Source organism: Mustela lutreola, chromosome 14, assembly GCF_030435805.1.
Source record: "Mustela lutreola isolate mMusLut2 chromosome 14, mMusLut2.pri, whole genome shotgun sequence".
In the NCBI taxonomy this organism is placed as follows: domain Eukaryota; kingdom Metazoa; phylum Chordata; class Mammalia; order Carnivora; family Mustelidae; genus Mustela; species Mustela lutreola.
The window spans coordinates 6135580-6160462 of NC_081303.1; the positions used below are offsets into that span (position 1 = coordinate 6135580).

At 37.7% G+C, this 24883-nt stretch overlaps 1 protein-coding gene across 3 annotated transcripts in view; it reads left to right on the forward strand.

Annotated features, from left to right (window-relative positions):
• Nucleotides 1–24883, forward strand: part of FMN2 (formin 2) — a 379061-nt gene that overhangs the window by 234157 nt on the left and 120021 nt on the right. For 2 of the 3 annotated variants that reach the window (XM_059145884.1, XM_059145885.1), the window contains 5 exons: nt 1734–1825; nt 1989–2118; nt 3181–3327; nt 6278–6337; nt 6491–6611. In XM_059145884.1, the coding sequence (XP_059001867.1) occupies nt 1734–1825; nt 1989–2118; nt 3181–3327; nt 6278–6337; nt 6491–6611 (550 nt within the window). Of the gene's footprint in view, nt 1–1733; nt 1826–1988; nt 2119–3180; nt 3328–6277; nt 6338–6490; nt 6612–24883 lie in introns of those variants that run through there. The other variant, XM_059145886.1, reaches the window with a different exon arrangement.

Below are 24883 nucleotides of genomic sequence, written 5' to 3' on the forward strand. Positions count from 1 at the left end.
GTGCTCAGAAGTCCCGCCCCTGTATGCTCAGATGGCACCTTTTTTCCAGCTGGGTTAATTTAAAAATCTCCCTGACCCCTCTCCTCCTGGACTCAGCCCGAGGAAGCTTTTCCTTTTGTGCTGTCTCCTTTGTGCGTCTGCAGAAGCCCAAGTAAAGCCTTGCCTTCAACTCCTGTTTGGCCTCTGATTAATTTCTATTGTTTAGAGAGCCCAGGGGCCCAGGTCCCTAAGGCATTGAACGGCATTTAGTTCTCTTTTTCGTCCATAAAGCAGCCCTGTCAACCCAGGGCAGCTTTCTTTCTAAAGTCAGCAGAAATGGTTTAATAGAGCACAAGTATAAAGAACTGTGCAATTAATGATTTATGCGTACTGAATAATTTGGAGAATAACTCTAGTATTGCCAGAAAGTCCCTTTGTCCTCAAGACATTGGGGAGTTTTATCTTTCTCTTGTGTATTCAATTATTATTATGATTTACCTTAGCCATCTTCATTTCTCTTGTCATTGTTTCTTGAGATTTTGTGTGTGTTTATTTAAACCCAGGGAAATTTACGGAGCCCATGGAGTCAGCTTCTAGTCATGTAGGTTGAGTCTATGTCAAGTTCAAAAAACAAAAACTAAACCAACAATCATAATGACTACATCAGATTGTAGCAAGGTGGATTTGTGCCCCCTGTTGAGGTTTGAGTATTGAATGTGGTTGGGCTTGAAGATAGACTAATTCTCTGCTGTAGTAGTACTTCTAATTCCTTTTTTTTTTTTTTTTTTAAAGATTTTATTTATTGGGGCGCCTGGGTGGCTCAGTGGGTTAAAGCCTCTGCCTTTGGCTCAGGTCATGATCCCAGGGTCCTGGGATCGAGCCCCACATCGGGCTCTCTGCTCTGCAGGGAGCCTGCTTCCTCCCACTTCTTTGTCTACTTAGTCAACTCCCACTTCTTAATGCGTAGAAATACTGTGTTTGGCTATTTTGAAACATCTTCCTGAGTTATAAAATAAAGACAAGACTACACATAAAAAGCATCCAAATTTTCATAAAGAATAGATTTGTGTTTCTCAATGTCTATAAAATCTTCTCCCATATATTGAAAATGCAGAAGAAACTCTCCTACAAAGAAAGAAGTTTCGGATGAAGGGTAAAAGAAGATACTTTGGAAGAAAAGAAGCCTGAAGCCATTTTTGTGTCAAAAAGAAAATTCAGCAGAAGAATCAAAACCTTTTATTTTTGTCCTAGGACTAAATAATTCAATTGTATTTTTCCCCTAAAAAAAAAGAAAAGTCATAAACAATGATTGTATTAGTTAAATAAGTACTTTTTTTGCTTTAAAAATCTTATAACATTAGGATCACATTACTTCCAAATTTAACTTGATTGATTTCTAAGTAAGGCATACCATTTTTAAAATGAAATTCTTGTATTCTAAAGCATATTACCAACAGCCAAAAAGCCAGAGAGGAAAACCGTATTGTTTTAAAGCATGCTTGAATAAATAAATGTTCTGCAGATCACTAATCGCCAATAACATTATTTGGAAGGTTTCAAGGTGATCTGGTTTGCATTAAACATATTTACACTTTAAAATGCCTTCATGAATGAAGTCAAGCTTTACGGCAAACAGATGCTAAGAAATATGAAAATATAGAGAGTTTTGCTGTATTAAGATTATCATAATCTACGGGATTTATTTCCCCAGATTTTGGATAACCGCTTGGCATTATTCTTTTTTTTTTTTCCAGAGAGCACAGTCAGATGAACTGGAAAAAATTGAGAAGCACGGCCGGTCCTCCAAAGACAAGGAGAACGCCAAGTCTCTGGACAAGCCCGAACAGTAAGCACACTCAGGACCTTGTAGAAGGCGGCCAGACCCCAGGCAGCCTCTGTCCATTCAGAATCGTGGTGTTCTCCCGGCGTAATTGTTCTGAATGATAGGAGGATAAGCATCTCTTTATATGAATTATATTTTTCCTCTTCACTTGGCTTTATTTCCTTAGGTTCCTTTATGAACTGTCCTTAATCCCCAACTTCTCAGAGCGAGTCTTTTGTATTCTGTTCCAGTCCACGTTTTCAGAAAGCATTTGCTCAATTCGTCGCAAACTGGAGTTGCTGCAGAAATTGTGCGAGGTGGGTTCTGGGCCACAGAATGCTGACGATTGAGTTCTGACGTTTCGTTGTGTCCGGTCAGGTTCATATTTTCGAAAACGTTTTCTTTCATGTACTCTTAAGTACGCGTACACTTGCAGGAGAGCGGTTCCACGGGAGAGAACATACCACGACTGGTTTCAGGATCGAAGAGAAGGAGAGGCTCCTACCACCCAGGGGCCCTGTTACAGGAGGGCACTTGTCATGCTCCTGCCTCTGTGGCATCTGTCCCTTCTGTCCCTTCTGCTCTTGCCAAAACAAACTCGTCACTTCCTATAGTCCTCTCCTGCATCAGACTTCGGATTGGATGTGATTTGAAGGCATTTTATTTACTTTCCCTCAGTTTTGGAAGGGGCCTTTAACAAATTGTTAATGATTCTCCCCAGATAATCTAGGAACAGCTGTAGGACTCAACAGGAGATAAATATTCTTCTGAAAACTAAGAGTAAATGCCTGGCAGAAGTTACCGATATTACCATTTAGAACAATTTGTCAAATATCAGTAGTACCATTCATTCTGGTGGTGGTCAGTCGTTTGGAAAGCTAGCAAGATGGCATCAAAGACACGTTTTCAGGGGAAAGAAGACATGCAAACTCCAGCTAAGCTTTGTGTTTTGGAAGAAGGTGAATATGGACTTTTCAGGGATAAGTCTAAATTTGGAAATTAATCTTTCCAACTGTGTTTTGGTTTCCCACAACGGATGCCAAAAATTTCTCTTGCTCCAGAGGTGAGCCTAGTTAGGGAGTTGGCAATGACAGGGTTTTGTGGTCGATTGTAGCCGTAGTTGTTTTCCACGCACTTGTATCCCAGAAACAGCCTAGAATGGGATCTCTTAGTTTACAAATGCGTACCTGAATGCTTGTAGGTGGTACAGCTTCTTAAAGTTAACTTTGGAAACACTGCTCTTAAAATATCCTAATAATAAGCAACGATACAGTTTGAATGTGACCCAAGATGATTAGTATAATATGAATATCTGCCACTGACCTAAGATAATCCAAAGAAGACTTTGAGTGAGAAATGTTCTTTATTCTGTTTTACAGACATTAAAAAATGGCCCCGGGGTTATGCAGATCCTGGGTTTGGTTCTTGCTTTTGGCAACTACATGAACGGTGGGAATAAGACTCGAGGACAGGCAGATGGCTTCGGATTAGACATTCTTCCAAAGCTGAAAGATGTCAAAAGCAGTGTAAGTATTTTGTATGAACAAATGCTGGCAAATTGATGATTAGATGTTTTATTTAATACTAAGTCTGACTTTAAGCCTATTGTAATAAATGTTTCTTTATGTTCCAAAGCCTTTATGTTTTGGGCTAGGAAAAAGTATATGGCCATCATGTTTATGGTTTTGTGAATAATGTTCCCTGAAGTGAAAAATTCTGAATCCTGTGTCTAATGAATAATCAAGTAGGGGACTTTTAAAATAGAAATAATTATTTTTCACCCTATTATTACCATGTCTGCTTATATTTTATTCTTTGGGAGTCTGAGGATTAATTATTTTTCATAAATCAGACAGTCTTCCTCTTCTCTTCTGTGTTAAGTAATGGAGGCCAGCAGGCTTGTGTTTTAAAAGTGAAGCAAAGATGGGTGAAAGTAGAGTGTAAGTAAAATGTCAAAGAAGCTTTTCTACATGTCGTCCTCCCCTTCACACTGGTATATGTGGGGATGTCCTGGTCTTTTTGCAGGACTAAATCATTTTTTATCCTACTTCTATACTTGTATTTGTTTAAAATTAACATAGAAGAGATTATGAGAGTGTCAGTAAAAATGTAATATTAGAGAAACAACCATGATGGTTGGGGTTAATATCTCAGATCATAAACTTAGAAAGTAATAGAATTCTGTTTCTCTGATAAAAGAATATCCACCCAGAACCAAGTAATAAAGGCAATTATGGTCAATTTTTAGAATAATAAATCTGAGTAAATGACTGATTCATAGAAATGGAAATACTAGAATTGTTCTTCCTAGATAATGAATATAGTTGACCCTGGAATAGTGCAGGGGCACTGACCTCCTGCTCAGTTGAAGAGCCACGTGTAACTTTTGACTCTCCTAAAACTTAACTACTAATAACCTACTGTTGATAAGAAGCCTCACCAATAACATTAGTCAATTGACACTTATTTCCCATGTTATGTGTCACATATATGGTATTCTTACAATAATCTAGAGAAAAGAAAATATTAAGAAAGTCATAAGGAAGAGAAAATACATTTCCAGTACTGTCCATTATTTGTTGAAAAATATCTGTGTGTAAGTGGAGCTATGTAGTTCAAACCCATGTTCAAGGGTCAACCGTAATTTCCCATATAAGAGAGAGACACTTTGTTTGTTTGTGTGTGTTGGCCAACAGTGCATTTGATCGTTCCTTCACACTTGTACTCATTCGTTCACCGTTCCTTCCCTGAATTCTGTGAACTCTCCCACACTGCTTTTCCAAAATTGAATAAAGCTATTATCCTGTCTTGGAACACCAGCAGCATATAGTTTTTGTGATTTTTCTGGTTCTATTTGTAAAGTTGCTATTATATTCGTATGGAACAAGTTTCACAGGAACCTCCATTATGTTAGCGTGATAAATCACAGTGGTTCAAAAGCAAAAGCTCTGTTCTAAGCACTTGAATAGTTCTGAACAGCTGATTGTTGGATTGAAACAGGTAACATTTGCTAATAACCCTCGAACAGAAATAACATCAACATAATATTTAATTTATAAAAATGGATCAGAAACATATTCTGATAATTCTAATTACATATGAATAAGGGATTAATTTGTTTTTTATTGGTTGATACATCTTATTAAGTCCCCCAGTAAAATTTTAAAATTTAAATAGCTAAGGAATAATTTAGATAAAAAGGCATGATAAAATCAGGAAGCAAGATTTTTATTTTATAATTTCACTTGCATTCTCATAAGAGCTAGGCAAAGTCTTCCTGATTTGGTTCTTTCTCTATAAAACAAATACAACTGTGTCTACATCTTAGTACTATTTGTAGACCTGCATGAACAGAGCTAGATCACTCAGAATTTTTACTCGGCATGCCTATCAGCAGGCATTTAATAAATGTTTTGTTAACTAATTCAAGTACTGTTAACCATTTCATTGATTTATGTTAGGAAAGAGGAAAAAAATTTGCTTACATTATTCATAAGCAAATATTCTTTCTAATAAATATTTTATTATGGTAATATATTACTGCATGGTATAATAATAATTTATTATATTATCATTACTATAAATTACCATGAGGGAAGTCTCTAAAAGGTGTATTACCATAGCATGTCAGATTAAATTATAAAGGGATATTGCTTTTTACAGATAGGGGGAAAATAGTGGTAAGATTGAACATTTCAGGGGATGTAGTTTGTGTCATAATATTTTTAAAAGAAATGTCTATTTGTTCTCCCACATTCTAGTTATCTAGTACTAATTTCAAGTGATGCAAAAAAAGAGAAATCATTAAAAATTCCCCCAAGTGTGCCAGAAAGGGGATGAAAAGCTATTCATTGAAAACTATTAGCTATTCATTGAAAACTATTAGTATAGGAACATTTTCTTTTCTATAGAAATAAACACATTGCATTATTTGTAGCTCTGAGGATATTAATTCCTCAATCTCAGTGGTTGACATAGCAATTTATAATATGTATTTGCATTTTTAGAACTTCTGCTTACTCAAAATAATACTTAACTTGATTTTTCCTAATCTTTAACACATTTCAATCAGTCCTACTGTCGGAATGATACCGGCTGGTCCAGAAATGGTGTGGTGATGCCAGCAATATTTGGTCATTTCAGCTAAAATGTAGTTAATACCTTTTAATAATAAAACATGACAATTAACGAATTAACTGATCGAGGAGGGCAAAATGATCAAGTATTCACAGTGGAGGCTCCACCCTTGAACATCTGTCTTTCCCTTTGGGGCTCAGATTAGAACATCGGTATAAACAGGATCTTCTGTGCCATGAAACTCCTTCGATGCAGGGGCTGGAGTTCTTTGAAATACAGAATTTCACATTTTATTCCGAATGTTCTCATTTATATATTGTTTTACTGGAAAGTACTTTACTTGACACTGTAGACTTCATGATTTTAAAAATGTATTTTTACTTTGGTCTTTCTGCCTAGGACAATAGCAGAAGCCTTTTGTCCTATATTGTTTCCTATTATCTTCGAAATTTTGATGAGGTAAGACAGTTTTTCTGTATATTTCAGTTCTGTTATTCTTTGTTGTTGAGTAATGGGTGGGATTTGTTGTTGTTTCGCAATTGCCATTGTTGTTGCATTCTTATTTACATTAATGCTGGTTCGTTTTAAAACTGTGTGTTTCTTGCTCATTAGGATGCTGGAAAAGAACAGTGCGTTTTTCCACTGCCAGAACCCCAGGACCTTTTTCAGGCCTCACAGATGAAGTTTGAAGATTTTCAAAAAGATCTCAGAAAACTAAAGAAAGACTTGAAAGGTAACTTATAATCCTTAAGAATCATGTTTGTATGACCTAATGGTTTTTTAATGAGAAAAACACACACAGACTTTTCAATGTTTTCTAAGAAAGTAAATCTTTAACAGCTTTGTCAAACTACGTTTTTTTGTTTAGTGTGGCAAAAGGAAAGTTCTACCAGCAATCTTATCCTTTTGTTGTTTAAAAAGTTATATATATTAGACATTTAGCTACTGAGTAGTGTATTGGTTCTTTGAATAGCAGTCCTTCATTAGGAGCAAATTTGGTCATCTTGTTTTCACTTGATAGCCAGGAACATTGGTACATCGATCAAGTTATTGTTAAAAGAGAAATAGTTCTTCCCTACCCTTCCCCACCCCCACCCCCGCCTTGGTATACTTGCCCAAGATGTCGTGGCTTATCAACTTTCCAGGGAACAGAGATCTTCTTCCACATATTTGGTCAAAACGCACTTGCATGTATAACATTTTATTGTTGGTCGAGAAGCCTTGTATCAAATCGTTTTGAAAGGAGTCTGAAATTCTTCAGATTTCTTAATTAACATTTAAGGGGCACTTGGTAGCTCAGTCGGTTAAGTGTCTGACGCTTGGTTGCATCTCAGGTCATGATCTCAGGGTCATGAGATCAAGCCTAGGGTCAAGCTCAGTGCTCGGTAGGGAGCCTGCATAAGATTCTCTGTCTCCCTCTTCCCCTTCTCCTACCTTTCTCCCTTCCTCCCTCTCTTAAAAAACAAAATAACCAAAAACAAAAAAACCCAAAGCATTTTTTTAAAAAGCCATCCAAATTCTAAAGGAAGAAGTAAAACTATCAGTATTTGTGGAGGATAATATTTTAAATATAGAAAACCCTGAAGACTCCCCCCCCCCAAACTATTAGAACCAATAAATTAAGTTTCAGGAACAAAATCAAAATAGAAAAATCCATCGCATTGTTACACACCAACAACAGATTATCCAGAGGAGAAGATAAGGAAGGAATCTCATTTACAATTGCATCAAAAAGAATAAAATACCCAGGAATAAGTTTAAAAAAGAAATTGCAAGCTGTGTACACTAAAACCTAGAAGACATTGATGAAAGAAATTGAAGATAATACAAATAAATGGAAAGCTATTCCATTCTCATTATTTGGAAGATTTAATATTGTTAAAAATGTCTGTATTACCCAAAGCAATCTATAGATTGAATGCAATTTCTATCAAAATTCCAATGGTGTTTTTCACAGAATTAGAACAAATGATCCTAAAATTTGTAGAGGAACCACAGAAAATCCCAAAGAGCCAAAGCAATTTTGAGAAAGAAGAGTAGAGCTTGAGGCATCACACTCCCTGATTTCAAGTTATATTACAAAGCTGTAGTAATCAGAACTGTACAGTATTGGCATTAAAAACAGACACATAGATCAACTGAACAGAAAAGAAAACCCAGAAATAGGCATATACCTATACGGTCAATTTATGACAAAGGAGGCAAGAATATACAATGGGGAAATGGCAGTCTCTTCAATAAATGGGGTTTGGGAAAACTGGACATCCAGATGCAAAAAAAAAAACAAAAAAAAGAAACCAGATACTATCTTACCCTATACCCCAAAATTAACTCAAATTAGGTTAAAGAGCTGACTGTAAGGCCAGAAACCATAAAACTGGTAGAAGAAAACAAGCAGTAAGGTCCTTGTATCAGTCTTGGTGATATAATTTTTGGATCTGACTCCAAACGGAGTGGCAACAGAAGCAAAATACACAGATGGGACTACATCAGACTAAAAAGCTTCTGCACAGCTGAGGAAGCTGTCAACAATGGGAAGAGGCGCTGTACTGAATGGGAGAAGATATTTGCAAATGATAAATCCAATAAGGGGTTAATACTGAAAATATATAAAGATCTCCTACAACTCAATAACAAAAACACAAACAACCCACTTAAAAAACGGGCAGAGGATCTGAATAGACTTTTTTTCGAAGAAGACATACGATGGCCAACAGACATGTGAAAAGATAAGCAGCATCACTGACCATGCGGGATACACAGTTAAAACTGCCGTGAGGTGCCACTTCACACCTGCTGGAACGGCTAGTGTCAAGAGGACAAGAAACAAGAAGTGTTGGCGAGGACGTGGAGAAAAAGGGATCCGCTTGCACTGTTGGTGGTGGTGTAAATTGGGGCAGCTACTGTGGAAAACAGTGTGTTCTGCTTCTGTGCATTTATCTGGAGAAAATGAAAACACTAATTTGAAAAGCTATATGCACCCCTCTGTTCATTGCAGCATTATTTACATTATTTACAATAGCCAAGATCTGGAAGTAACCCAAGTGTCCCTCCATAGATGAGTGCATAAAGATGTGGTATGTATGTGTATATGTATGTGTGTGCACGCAAACACAGAGGAATATTACTCAGCCATAAAGAAGGATGAAATCTTATTTGCAACAACATGGATGGACCTTGAGTGTATTTTGTTCAGTGAAATAAGTCTGACAGAAAAAGAAAAGAAAAAAATCTAAAAAAATGAGAAAACAAACCAAAGTTCATAGATACAAAGAACAAACTGGTGGTTGCTAGAGAGGACGGTTTGGTTGGTGGGCAAAATGGGTGAAAGGGATCAAGAGATACAAAGTTCCAGTTTACGAAACAAAGGTGTCATGGGGATATAATGTAATGTACAGCATGGTGACTTTAGTCAGTAATATTACAAATCTGAAAGATGCTAAGAAAGAAAATCTTTAGAGTTGCCATCGCAATTGGGGCACCTGGGTAGCACAGTTTCAACTCAAGTCATGATCTCATGGTCATGAGACCGAGCCCAGAGACAAGCTCTGCACTCACCGTGAAGTCTGAGTCTTTAGTCTCTCTCTCTCTCAAAAATAAATAAGATCTTAACGAAAAAAAAAAAAAAAAGAGTTCCCATCACAAGGAAAAAAAATAATTAACTGTGCGTGGTGACAGATGTTAAGTAGACTCGTTGTGGTGATCATTTCACAATGTATACAAATGTTGACTCATTATATTATACACTGAAAACTAAAATAATCTTATATGTCCATGATACTTCAGTGATCATTTTTAAGATAAAGAGATTTTAAGTGAAAAAAGGTAATATTTATACAGAAAATTTACAATTTTCTTTTAGTTTTCTGTGTAAAATCTGTCTTCCCTTTATGAGCATGAAGCTTCTTCTTGCTGCAGAGTTGAGACCGTCTCAGCTGTTTCAATCTCTTGCTAAAGTACAGATGGGAATAAATATATTTATGTGAGATTTTCATTTGATGTTGTACTGCTAGATGAGAAGAAGGTTGGTTACCTCTTTCCATTAATCAAATATGATATCACTTTTTAAGAGATTGTATCTCAGTTTTGAAATACTTATCCAAATATTTTGATTTGTAATCCAGTTTATGCAGTTGTCTGATGGTCATCACAGATGCTTTTATTTGGATTTAAATCAACAGAGCAACATTATATGGCTTGTATTTTCTTTTTCTTTTTTTCTAATTTAAAATTTTATTTTTTGTATGTGTGTCCCAAGATTCCTTGTTTGTGCACCACACCCAGTGCTCCATGCAATCCGTGCCTTCCTTAATACCCACCACCAGGCTCCCCCAACCCCCTGCCCCCTCCCCTCCAAAACCTTCTTGTTTGTTTTTCAGAGTCCACAGTCTCTCATGGTTCGTGTCCCCCTCCAATTTCCCCCCAAACACTCCACAACACTTATTCATAGTCTTGGTGCATGTCAGCATTTGCTAGGTGCCGTGGGTAATCACAGATACAATCATCACTGCCAAGGACGGTAAAATTCTGTCACTTAGATGTTCTCACTTAGAGCCTCAGATAAGGGTGCTCAGTTGGCTGAGGCCAAGAATGAGACCGCCTTGATGTAAAAAAACAAAAACAAACAAACCAAAAAAAACCCTGTAAAACTCTGTTACATTTATATAATACTATGATACTATGTATTTAAGCATGATTTCTTAAGACAGTAGGAAACCCAACCATTCATGTGTAGTATGTATCATACTTCAAAATTTGCCAGGTATCCTGGTTTGCTTATGAAGTTTGGCATTCTCTGTCTATCTCTGTCTCTTTGATGTGGTGCTGGGGTCATTTCAGTATGGAACATATCTGGAAAATACTTCACACTTGGATCAACCGTTTGTTTGGTCTTGCAGAGGGGTCTGTGGTTTGCAGGTGATTTCATGAATGAGAGCAATGGTAATCTTATCACCAGGGCATTTCTGTTTGCTTTGGGAGGGGCCTCACTTTGGAAAGTTACTTCATTTATTTTTCACATCTACATAGTTTCTCACTGCAGTTAGTCAGTGTACATGTAGCCATGAAAGCGCCAGGCTCTCACAAGTCTTAGAGCTGAAACCAGGGAACCAGCGCACACCAGCTAGCGGCTTAGGAAAGGGCGAGGAACCAGCGCCGCCGAGTACTGTTTCCTCTTGCACATCTGTCTTCTTAAGCAACGTGGCTAACTACACAGATTAAACACTGAGCAGGCATCTGGGCAATTTTTAGTAGCCGGAGGGGAGAGAAGGTGATGATTTTAAGCCTCACAGTGTATACTTTCTGTTGGGGTAAGACACGTTTCTCTAAAAAGTCTGTTCCCTCAACTCGGACCAACGGCCTTTGCTCTCCTGGTGTTTTCTCATTGGTCTGCAGAATGCTGCAGTTCGGTGCTCTCCAGAGGGAAAGTTTCATGACCTCATGAAAGTCAGGAAGGCTGGGATTAGAACATTTAAAGGGAATTCCCAGTGTTCTCTGAAAGAAGGGCTGGCCAGTAGTTCCCTGGCTGATTTGATCAGGGAGTACTTTTTCCACACACTATCTGATGGCCTCTCTAGTCAGTGGAACGTGTTGTAAGAATCGCAAGCCTGGTACCGTGTCAGTGACAGAAGCATGGCATTCGCCTCTGCGCAGCTTCTGGTGAAAGTGGGGAAATGAAACTTAGTTTATGAACTAATATAATTATATATTTCTGTTCTTAGAACAGATTCTGTTCTGTTACAGAACAGATTATGAGATTAGCTTTAAGAGCTATTTACAAGGCTGTCAAACTCTGAGGTAGCCTTAAAACACGGACAAAATCATAATTGAATCATATGTGTTATGTTTTGCTTTTCTAATATTTGAGTCTTTCCGTTGGGGGGAGAAAGGTATTTTGTCACACAAGGAAGGAAATCTTATGTGCTGAAATTTAAGTTCATTTTCTGGGAAAAGTTTAGTGTGACTGTAGCATTTCATATCAATAAAGCATAAAATAAAATGGTCTTGGGTCCCTTTTTGGAATGAGATAGGTAAAAATGGACATGTACATTGATTTGACTGAATGGGAGTCAATTGGAGACTATTGGATTATGTTACTTTTGATGTAATTTAACATAATGTCTACTTTGACAAATAGCTTGTTAAAAATGATTCCTCCTAAGTGACCAAATTAGATAATTCATTTAGGAAGCTTCAAATAGCCTATTCCCTTTTTTCTTTGTTGTTTTTTTTTTCCCCAGAAGGAAGTTGTTTTAAAAAGTTTAGAAAATGAGAGATGATGTGTATAAAGAATTTATCCCAATGTTTTCCATATAATAAGTATCTGATAAATATTTGCTATTCATAAGAAGGAAAAAATAGGATAAATACTGTGATTAGTTTGATAAAATATAGACTATAGCTGTTAAATTACTCATCTTCTGCCTCTATCAGTTCTTTTTTTCTACTTACGGACTTGATTTATTTCTAAGGAAAGACTGAGAAATAATGTGTTATGGCTCAGGCATTTTTAATAAAACAACTGAATCTCATTTTAGCATTTTATAAGAACATCCGCTATGTTTGCTTTCTGTAGTTGCTCCCAAGATTTCCACAGCTCCAGGGTGCTCCCCTGGCTTTCTTAGCTCAGTGACGTGTAGTTTGTTAAGCAACCTGATCTGCTTTTGATCTCTTCTGGCTGTCAGCGGCGTTTCTTGATGCAGTCCTGCCAAATGACGACTTCTGTTCCAGTGCCTTTCTCCGCTAGAAATTGTAGCAATTGCCACATGATTTAAATCAACTCAACATGTACAGGGCATTGAGTAATTAAGTTACCGGAACTGGGAAAGAATGTTCTCATGCAAATGATTTCTGTACCCCCACTCCTTCCCCCACCTTCAATAAGAGGCTGGAAAATGTTTAGAACTCATGAACGATATCTTCCAATTGAAGTCATGTCTGTGTTCAGAGAGATACAGGAAAGCCCCGTCTTTAAAATCGTTTGTATTGACTTGAATTTGTGCATAGTGATTTTGTTTACCATGGTATATTTCTGATATTTTTAAGGGAAAAATGACGTTATAAACTCAATTCAAATGTAACAGTAGCCTTTTAAAAAGTAGCATTTTATTATGATTTTAAAATGAGTGTAAGTTCAGCATAAGGACATCAAACAACACTCAAAAATGTAGAGAAAAAAGTATGTTTATCTGAGATTTTTATAGTCCAGTGATAAATAACATGAGTATTTGGTCTGTTTTTATCTGGTGCGGGTGTGTATTGCATGTGTATACACAAATTATACCACTGGAGCTATGATACAGATCATTGTTACATTCTCTGCTTTATAGTTGAGTCATTTAATTAATGCACATTTATATTCTCATTATCTTTATTCAGCTTTGGCTTTGCTTTCATATGCGCAGTATGAATTCCTTCCTTCCTTCCTTCCTTCCTTCCTTCATACATTCACTGTCTTGCTCTGTACTTAGTGCAGACTTTCTACTTGAATACTGATGTTTTCCTTAATATCTTTAAAATTCTCAACAATTATCTGTTCAGTGTTCATCACTTTTCTTTCCTTTACCTGAAACTCTTTTTAGGTGTACATTGGAACCACTTCAGTCTCATTCTCTCTTCTTTCATAGTTTAAAAATCCACCACCACCTTTTTTGCTATAATACTCATGCGCTCCTCAACATTGTCTTCTAGTTCATTGAGTCTCTCTTCGGCTCTGTCCAATCTCTTTGACTCTGTTTGTATTATCAATGCAGCTAGTCACAGTCATATTTTTGTTTCCAAGTTTTCTAATATGATTTTTTATATCACATGTATTTTTCCTTTTAAAGTAATTTCTTGTTCTTATTTTAGATATTATCTTTCCTTTATCTCTGATGTTTATAAAAATATATCGAAGCCCTTTTTGGATTTTCCGTAGTTTTTGTTTCACCCAAAATGAATCCATCGTTCGTTTGTTAATAGTTACAAGCTGTCTTTCTATTCATGTTGGTATTGGAATGTTGATTTCATACAAATGTCAGGAAATTACAATCTGTGTATTAATTGCGCCCTCTTTTCGTAAGTCAAGTTCAGTTGGGACATAACTGTATGCAGGTATTGTCTGTGATTGCTTCTGGGCTGCAAACTGAGGCTTTCACAGAAGCCGTCTATCAGTTTGGCCCTTGCTCTCTCCCTTCTCCTGACCCCCCCACCGCCCAAATCCTTCATTCTCTCAATTTCTTTCCATTGCTTTAACATGGCCTGTTTGGGGCCCCCAGGCCAGAACCAAAGCTTCTATTAGCAGCCTGGGACTCCGCCCTTTGCCTATGTGAATGTCCACACACATGCAAATTAGGCTTGTTACAGATGCAGTACCAGGCTAGTGACTGACTCAGCTGAGGTCTTGCCTGGAAAGCTGTGTCTGCGTGTGCTTGCTGCCCCAGTCACACAGCTGCGTGTGGACGGGGGCCGTTCTCATCCTCCTCTCATGATCTGGGGAGCTCAGTCATAGCTCTGAGTTTCCATCAGTGAGACTGGTTCCATTTCCAGCTGTGTGAACTCTCCCTTCACCGGTCTCTGCGGAAGCCAGGATCTTTACCTTCTTCTCTAAATGCACACTCCGGTGACCTCTTGCTTCCGCACTGCTTATTAACATGGGCTCCTCTCATGTTTCTGGTCCAAGGAGATACTCACATTTTTTAAAGTGTACTGTGTTGTTTTTTTCTTTTTATGTTTTCATTTATTGCTATGTATTTTCAGCAGAAGGAAGGCTCAGCCTATGAATTCATCATTCCGTTTGACTGGACATCTGTATTCACTTTCATAACTTACATGTTTTTTCCCACTGAAAATTATAACATGAGCATTTTCCCATGCCATTTAATACAATTCAAAAACCATTTCAGATGATTTCATAATAATCCTTCTATGATTGTGCCATAATTTAGTGAGTAATTTGATGCTTATAAGAAAGAAATTAGACTTTTCCCAATTTTTCCTGCTCTTAAATATGTTGAACATCTTTATTCATAGTGTTTTTACTCTAGCTCTCATTATTTCCTTAACATAGATTCCTAGAGTTATTACTGGATCAGAATCAATGAACTTTTTTTTCAGATTCTTGAGAAGTTATTAGATTTAGTTATAAGGAATCTTGGAGATATTATAGTCTAATTCCTTAATTATCATTCAACAAATCTTTGTTAAATTAATAGAAAGTACAAATGGAAAATAGACCCTTCCCTCATAGTTCATAGATGAGTAAGAGGGCCAATAACTACATGAATAACCACTGTGTGGTGTAATAAATATTTAGTTACATAAACAAAATACTACAGGAACACAGAATTTTATACACACACACACACACACACACACACACATATATATATATATATAATGAGAATTTTTTTAAAAGATTTTATTAATTTGAGAGCGAGAGAGAGCATGAGAGGGGAGAAGGTCAGAGGAAGAAGCAGACACCCCTGTGGAGCTGGGAGCACCATGCGGGACTCAATCCCAGGACTCTGGGATCATGATCTGAGCTGAAGGCAGTCACTTAACCAGCTGAGCCAGCCAGGTGCCTGAGAATTATGTTTAAATCAGACTTTGAAATATCAGTAAAATTTTCTCCAGGGAAAGAAATATAAAATTTCAGCAATGGGAAAGAGCATGAGCAAAGTCACCAGTCTTGCCACTATTTTGGTTTTAATTATCTATTGACCCATGAGGCCAGGGATTTCTTAATTTATATCAGGATTACATCTGAGGGAGGGATAAGAAAATATTTAAACTTGAGTTGGCTCACTGCACCAAGATTAGTAAAAATGGTCAGAATTGTGCCTATATGTGGTTTGATAAAGCCTCCCCAACCAGTAATTGTTTTTTTTAAAGATTTTATTTATTTATTTGAGAGAGAGAGGGTAAGAGGGAGCATGAGAGGGGAGAAAGTCAGAGGGAGAAGCCCGATGTGGAACTCGATCTTGGGACTCCGCGACCATGACCTGAGCCAAAGGCAGTTGCTTAACCAACTGAGCTACCCAGGTGCCCCAACCAGTAATTTTTATATGCCTTTCAAGGTAGCTTGCTCTGCCTTCTCTCAGTCAGTGTTTTACATGCATTAACGTAATTTAATCCCTATGATGATGATATTATTATTATTCCTCTTTCCAGTGAATTGATAACTACAAGTTAGAGATATTAAATAGCCTGCAAAGGGGGCTGGATTTGAACCTGGGGTACCCAATCCAGAGCTCATCCTCTTAAGGTCAACGCTAATGTTGCTCCTGTTAGGGTTTTTCTGAATGGAACTCTTCAGGGAAGATTTAACATTAACTGCCCTTAGCTCTTAGTACATGCCTGACATGTTCTGGCCTCAATAAGTAAGTACGTGAACCAATAAAGTAAAGAAATGGATGGTAAAATCTGATAAAATTAGAGTATAGGGTGCTCACGGGTGTGCAATTGGAGGATGTCTAGGCAGCCTTGGGAAGGGTCTTAAGGATTGACTGAGGAGTTTGGACTTGATTCTGTGATTGTTGCTTAGACATGGGCATGCTTTTAGGCAAGGATGCAACACACTGGGACCATGCATCTTTGAAAGCCCACCATGAAGATTTTTGTGAATGATGACTTACAGGGGAGGCCAGAAGCAGGAGACTTTCCTAGCTAGTCATAGATGTCAAGGGCATAAACTAAGCTCCTTGTGGTTGGAACGAGAGGAGACCAGGGTAGGGGAGCTCTCCGACATACACTAGAACAAGATTCTGTAATTGCACTGATACATAGAAAGTAAAGAAAAAAGAGGTCCAGGACGACTTTATTTTCTAGCTTATATACCTGGTTGGAGACAAACCTGTCACAGAAGGGAACATGGGAGGAGTGAGTAGAGTTGGAAGGTAGTCTGTGACTTATTTTAGACTTGCTAAAGTTCTTTAAAATTGAAGAAACTATGTCAAGAATGAAGTAAAAAAATATGCAAGGAACATGAAAAGCCCACAATCTTGTGGTGACTTGGCTAAGATCAGAGCTCTAAGTTGTGTCGGTAGCAGATCCCCAATTTCACACATTCATTTCAGCAAGCTTTCTGCAACCCACTCACGTTTTGGTTCAACGTACATCACCCACTTCACAGTGAGTTCTCTAGGCTATTCCCTATTACATGTAGTATTGTTATTCCTACTAAAAGTCGAGAGCAGCACCCTTACAATGAGAATGATATAATTTGAAAAGTATTCTACTAAGGTATATTTTTAATTAGAAATAGATGAGAACTTAAATCTTTCCAATTGTAGCATGCTTTAGCATAGCCTATGAAAGAGTGGAAGGGGTAACAGTAGAAGCACACACAGTAGTTGTTGGGCTCTGTTTCTCTTTTTGTGTGGCATTTCCGTGTGACCTTGTCTTCTGTCGTATTATGTGTATCGGTCTCATGTAATGTAATTTTTTTACAAGTAATTATCAATTTTTTCATTATCCTAATATTCTCATCTGAAACAGTAGAGCTGTATTTTTACTGCATGTAATTTTCCTTGTTGGAATTTTAAATGTATCCAGCATGTCTATAAAATATTGAGCCTGGTTTGCTTTAGTCAACTAAGTTTATCCAAATAGGTGTTCTCCTCAAAGGCAGCTGAACTCAGAACTGGCATTTACTGAAGCAGCTTTTATTGAAGATACTTTGTTCAGTTCTTGGAAAAGATGAATAATAAATTGGTTGTTACACTTCAAGAATGTCTCATGTAGTCAAGAAGCCAAATAGGTAATTACCCTGTAGTTCAGCAGCAGTGTCGACAAATAGGTGCAGAAACCAGCGTGGAAGGTGAGCCTTCCATCTTTCCTCATTTGTCAGGCAAGGCTGGAGTTAGGAATTGCTGTTAGAATGAGTCGCGACTTGGAAATACTTTACAAGTGAAAAATTTATGGAGGGAAATTTGAAGAAGCAAATTGCCCAGTTCCATGGCATGAGGTGAGTACGTTCTGGGAATTGTGACCAAGCCTGAGTGACTCAAATGCAGGCTTAGTGCAGGAAGTAGAAAAGGACAAGCCGTAGAGATGTGCGGCCGTCAGACCACAAACGCCAGCATAGGCATCCTGGGCAGGGACACTGGAAATAGTTGAGCAGGTGCCTTTACCTGGAGTAGATGAGCAGAGAAGCATTTCAGGCAGAGGAAAAGGCTAAAAGCCCCTGTTTTCTCAGAACACAGTGGGCATGACATGAGAAAGTTTTCTGGTCATGTCGAGTGGGACAAGTTGCTATGCTTTGTAAGTCTGCATTTTATCCAAATGCAATATCCAGCCCCTTAAAGACCCTCCTTATGGAAGAGGAAAGATATGACTTAACGTCGTGAAAATACTGGTCTGGCCAGCATAGAACTGAGGAGACCAGTTACAAAGGGACTCAAAGAAAATATGATGGTGGCTTTAACAGAAGATGGTCCAGAGAAGATGGAGAGAAACTAACAGATCTGTCCAATTGTTAGGGGCAGTGAGAGTGGTATAAAGTCGTTGTATCACTCCATAATCTTTCAGTAAACCCTGTGTGGTGTTTGCTATAATGTTTTGCTGTTTGAGATGTTTACATTTCTTTACAAAAGCTTTGAAAGAGATGTATTCATTTTTGATATTTTTTCCAAAGTTGGTAAGCTTCAAGTATCTTTCTCTTCTCATCCCCCTACCCTCCCCCATATTAATATGCAGATGCACTCAATTAAAATAAACATTTTTCAAGACTCTTAGATTTTTCATGCTGTAAATCTCTTGAACTCCATTATTTTCAGTGGTAATTTTGCAAGTGGAAGGGAGAATTAATGAGAAAATCCGGTCATCGGTCATTCCATTCTAAGATTTGATGCCCTTTATTCACATTAGAAAATACTAGTAAAGTTGTACTTCCTCATGTGCACTAATCACTTGCTGTTCTGACCCAACTGCCTTGAGAAAACCACAGCTAATTAAAGGTGATTCGTTCTCTGACATTTCGAGTTAAGATATATTTAATTTATAAATTATCCGTGATTGTGGTACAAAGTGTACTTTACAAAAATGTTTTTCTTTTTGTGCAACAGCCAACTTAGATGAATTCAAAGATGTGAGATGCCCTTTCGCACAGGGACCCAACATAAGCAAATTATCACATGAAAGCAGAGACTTCCATATGTAGTCTGTGGTCCTTAAGGGATTTTATAGGATTAAAGTCATTTTCAAAAGTCTCCATGTGAATGTGTCATTCTCTGTAACTGAGGTTCTGTGGTTATTGTTATTTGTTGGTTTTTTGTAGGGTTTTTGTGTGTATGTGTTTTGTGTGTGTGTGTGTGTGTGTTTCCATTTAAAATTAGCTAAAATGATTTCTCTTCAGGAAGCTGTCTGGATGAACTTGTCCTGTAGGAGTGCACGGGTACAGGTGCTCTGGTAGCTACATAAATGGAAATTTGCAGAGATTGCCTGCAAGCATGTTAGATGTGAGAGTGCAAGTGCCAAGAACTTCTTAAATTACACCCAGAATTTCATCTCAGGACACAGATTAGTATCTCTTTCAAAAATACAGAAAGTTGGAGGATGGGAACTATTGGCAAAGATGCGGATTAATGAGAGCTCCTTTACACGGATGATGGCAATATAAATTGATGCGCTTTATTTTGAGAGCTTGAAGGTCATGGTTGTCTCTGGGCCCAAGGGCAGGACGGAGGGAGCACATGAGACTCTTCCAAAGTATTGATTCAATTGTTTCTTTTCTTTCTTTTTTTTTTTTTTTTAAAGATTTTTAATTTAAATTCAATTTAGTTAACAGGGAGTATATTATTAGTTTTGGGGTGTAGCATTTAGTAATTAATCGATTGCAAGTTCTGTTTCTTCAGTTGGAAATTTGGGTAAATGTTAAGCACATGCTGTGTGTGCTCCTCTTCTGTAGTGTGACCTGTTTTGTAATTTTATTTAAGAGGAAATAAGAACAGTCAGCCACCCGGGACTATGTTTGAATTCGAATTGAAGTTCAGTCGTGTGGGGCCCCACTAGTTTGAAATGTGTGATTACTCAGCCTTTTTTATTCGTTATGAAGAAATCCTATAGCTTAGCAAATTCAATGGTAAACACAATTAAGGACCATATGAAATTTAATTAAAAGAACAAGCTATGTTTTAAATGACTTTAAATACGTATTTGCCGATGAATAGTACTAATATATAACATTTTGGGGGGAATATTAATCTGAAAAACTGGTGTATCTTCTGGTGAACAATTCAAACAGACATTATGTACAAGCCAAGAATAAAAATAAAATTAAGTACTAGTCTCAGAAAGTCTCTGAGTACTCAGAAAAAGAAAATCCATTCATTTTGGTTTACCGCTTCTACTAGTTCTGAGTGAAGTCAGAAAAGCGGAAACCGCACTTACTATTTAATAGAGTTAATTTAATGTGGAGCATTAGGTAAGCAGATTTAGAGGACAGGAAAAGCAAAAAGGGAGTGCTCAGGTAAATACTGAGACCAGCTGTCATTCCTGGGGCTGGGAGAACCAAGAGACGAGGTTGGGGCTATCAAAGAACCTAGAAATTCCAGGGGAGCACTCACTGGGGCTGGGCACTAGACATTTGCATCAAGGGTGTGGCCTGGGCCAAGAGTACATGAGCAGCTTGGATTAGGGACCCTGCAGAACTGTGACTGAGTACCCAGAGGAGTCCCACAGAGGTGGTTGAAGAGGACAGGGAGAAAGAGCCCTCAGAGCTGAAACCAGGAGCTCAATGGTTCTGGCAGAACCGGGATGAAGGAGTTTGGAGAGAAGGAGCTCCAGCTAGGGTCGGGGACCTTAGAAGGGGGGTTCTGCCTGGCTGCACTGGTACTTTCAAGGAGGTGCCATGATACTGGATTGGGCCTACGAAAACAAGCCAGCACTTGGACCCCCTCCTGATGTGGGGGAAAGAAAAGGGTCTGGGGACAAAGGCAGTTTGCTGAGCCCCAGCATCCCAGATCTCAGTGTAGACATGCAGTTTGGGAGCTAAGAGACAGTATCTTAATAGCTGTCACACTGTTTACTTATTTTATTATTTATTTTAATTAATCTATTTATATTAGTCTAAGGTGGTCCAAAAGTCTCCCTCATAGCTCTCAAAGCTAAAAATAAGAGGAGATTTATATTTTTTAGAGATCCTTAAGACATACTGTTTGTTCTCTTTTCCAGCTGGCATTTCTATAGACTGTCTTCCCACTTCACTGGGTAATCTTTCTATCTTTCTTTGCTGATTTGTAGACACTCACACAGGTGGTTATATCCATTTCCAAAACTCAGAGAAGACAAAAATCAGAACAGAGGAGGGGTAGATGATTCTGACCCAGTGTGTAGTACAGTAGAAAGCCGCGGTACCTGTTGGAGTAGCACAGTATGGTTAGAAATACCCCAAGTCTTCTTTGGTTCTGATAGGAGTTAACTGACTTGTTAACTTAGTTATCCCCCTGATCTGCGGGTCATTCTTCACAGGCCTCTGCCACAATTCTGTGCTATGTGTGCTCTTTACTTCTGTGTCACAGAGTGTACAATTTTATATGTGTGTCTTTTCAAAACTCATGGCCTCTGGTAAACCATGTAATTTATCAAGAACATCTAAAATAAAAACAGAGTAAATTAGCATTTAATGAGGCAGTACTACAGGCACTGTGCCCCCCATGTACACTAACCCTTGTGCTGAACTGCTGGATGGGACGGTTGCCATCTCTGTGTTGCAAGTGAGATAACTAAGGTTGGCAGGACTCGGGAACTTGTCCAAGGTCTTTCAGGTAATGGGTGGGGCAAGTACAGTTGAAATAAGTCAATCAGAGAAAGAAAATTATATGATTTCACTGGTACGTGGTATCTGAGAAACAAAACAGAGGATTATAGGGGAAGAGAGGAAAAAAATAAAACAAGATGAAACCAGGGAGGGAGGCAAACCTTGAGACTCTTAATCATCAGAAACAAATGGAGGGTTGATGGAGAGGAGAGGGTTGGGGGGATGGGGTAACTGGACGATAGACATTACGGAGGGCATGTGATATAATGAGCACTGGGTGTTCTATAAGACTGATGAATCACTGAGCTCTACCTCTGAAACTAATAATGCATTATGTGTTAATTAACTGAATTTTAATAAAAAAAAAAAAGTTAAAAAAAAAAAAACGGTTCAGATCTGGTTCTCCCACTTCCAAATCCTGGGCTCATGTTCTAATTTGCTGCTTCTCTATTTTATAGAAATATTTTACATTTCTTCGTCTACAGGAATAGAATATCAAAGGGTACCTGGAGATACTGGTTATCAGTCCATAAGGTTGGCAAGAGTCCTGAGTGTAATTTTCCGTAAGGTTTCCTTCTTAACCAACAGGGAATGTTAGAGATGATTACAACTGTATTGATAAATTGCTTTGAATTCCTAGAATAGTTTAAAATACTTAAGTCAGAGTTACAACTGTCTTTCTTTCTCTCTGTTTTGTTTTGTTGTGCTTTTGCTTTTGGGTTATGTTCAGTAGATTTCACTACTTTCCCAAACTTAAAACCTATAAATCCCCTAAGAAATCTTTAACTTTATTCCATTCCTTCCTAACACTTACTGTTCCTTTGAATGAGAGACTAGCTGGTGCATTGTTAAGCATTTAATAACTCACTCTGTGTTTCAAATATTTAATAATTTTCTCAGCTTTTCTTCTGTTCTCTACTCCTGCAAATATGCTTCTCTTGTATGGTTCTTTACATACCCCGTCCTCTTTTCGTTCTGTGAATCTAGGAAACTCAACCTGACAAGACATTTGAGCCCCAACAATTCACTTTGCTTTAAATACCTTTTGCTAATTTTATGTTTGTAAGCCCAAACTAGAAAACGTTTCCATTTGGAGGTGGTCTGTCTTGAAATTTGGTTTCTTAATCACTGGACAAAATGTTGCTTTGGATCTTGAAAACAGATGCACCAGTTAAGCATTTTACTCCTTGGAGATATTATGCTTTATCTTTATTTTTAAATTTTTTAAAAATTTAATTAATTAATCATTTATTGATTTCTATTGGATTAATTTATATTAATAAAATATGTTTAATTGTAATTTATATATCTATTTCATATTATTACCTTCATTAATAAATATATAGGTATATCATAAAAGAATAAATACATAATAATGTTATATATTTATAAATTTATATAATGTATATATAATTATCATATAAAATATATTAATAATGATAAAATTGATTAAATTTAAATTTAAATTTAAATTTTAAAATTGTAAACTACTCTAATACCACAATGGAGCCTGGTAGCAGGACACCATTCCAGACGCAGATAACAGCCTAATGGCATCTGTTTTGGTTGATGGACGTCACGCACTGCAGCTTAACTGCATGGGCCATTTACTGAACTCCTTGGTGTCATTGAACATCTGCCATGTCAGTTACTCAGCTCCAGTTCCAGCATCGGAACTGGAACAGTGACAGTACTACTCCAGGGACTCTTAAGGAGACTGAAATTTCTAGGCCAGTCATAGGTGCCTACGATTATACCTCAAGTCATCATCTAATGATGGGTCTGGTGGAGCGTCTGGCCAGTATTATGAAGACAGTGGATCAACTTCTGTGACAGTCACTTCTGCCTTCAATAAACATTATTGCCCAGTCCTGTGATTTTACTGTATCCTTAGGAAAAGGTCAGAGGCTTTGCTTTAAGTTCGTATATGCAGTATATTAGGGTATATTATATGATACTTTACGTTTTATGTAAATCACTTTTATACTTAAGACATTGTAACATTTGTAATATTTAATGTTAAAGAATTCATTTGCGGGGGTGCCTGGGTGGCTCAGTTGGTTGGGCGTCTGCCTTTCTCTCAGGTCATGTTCTTAGGGTTCTGGGATCAAGCTCCAGGTCAGGCTCAGATGGGAGCCTGCTTCTCCCTCCCTCTTTTCCCCTCCCCCTAATATATGTGTGTGTGTGTGTGTGTGTGTGTGTGTGTGTGCGCGCGCGCGCACGCGCGCGCACGCGTGCACGCACATGCGCTCTCTCTCTCAAAATATTTTTTAAACAAAATTTAGGAAAAAAATGCATTTGCACAAATCCTAAATATTTGAGCAATTTGCTAATTCTTGAAAATATTAGGTTAAATATGTATGCATTTGAAGAATTCTAGAACCATATGTCAAATATTATAAGCAGGTTAGTTTGTGGTAAGGATGCTTTTATTATTTTATTGTAAGATGCCACATCTGTCATCTTCAATATGGTTTAAAACTATGAAGTAATAACCTTTTGCAACCATCTTGGGAAAGTTGAATATTTTTACTTATTTGGAAGAGTAGAGCTTGTAAGTCATCTTTAAAAATCTGCCTGGTAACCATTACGAGCATGTTCACTGTCGCCCTGCAGTGCCAGTCAGACCATCAGCTGAAAAGACATTGTACCTGTGTCTGTAGAGCCCTCCCACTCTTAAATTGGAGCCAGATGCAAAAGAAATCCAAGCTTTCCACTATCTGGGAGGCATACTTGACTGTTCTTAACATTGCATAGAAGAAGTTGTGTGGAAGCCTGCTAGTACCGGATCCCTTAGTTAGGAGTCTTTAAAAAAAAAAGTCTTAAGTTATACAAACTGGGACATGTTGTTATTCTTTGTTGTTGTTTGTTTGTAACTTTTTATTTGATATAAATCAGACTTACAGAGTAGTTGCAATCTCGTACATGGAATGCCTGGGTATTGTTTCCCGAGACCATCCGTTGTTTATTTTTGGTCCCGTTTGCTCGGTCTTCCCCTCCCCCCTGTCTGCCATGTAGAGACGCATGCATTTTCTCCTTCTGCACAGACACCAGCAAGTCAGAGATAACTTGCTTCTTTACCCCTAAATACTTCAGTGTATACAGGCTAATAAGTACCTGGGCATCCTTTTTTGTGTACACAGTATAATCATCAAAATCAGGAAATTTGACACTGGAAATTGCTATTCTGATAATACTGCACGGACCGTATTCAGAAGTTCCTTATGGCTCTTTTGCCAATCCCTAGATCACACGCTGCATTTAATTTT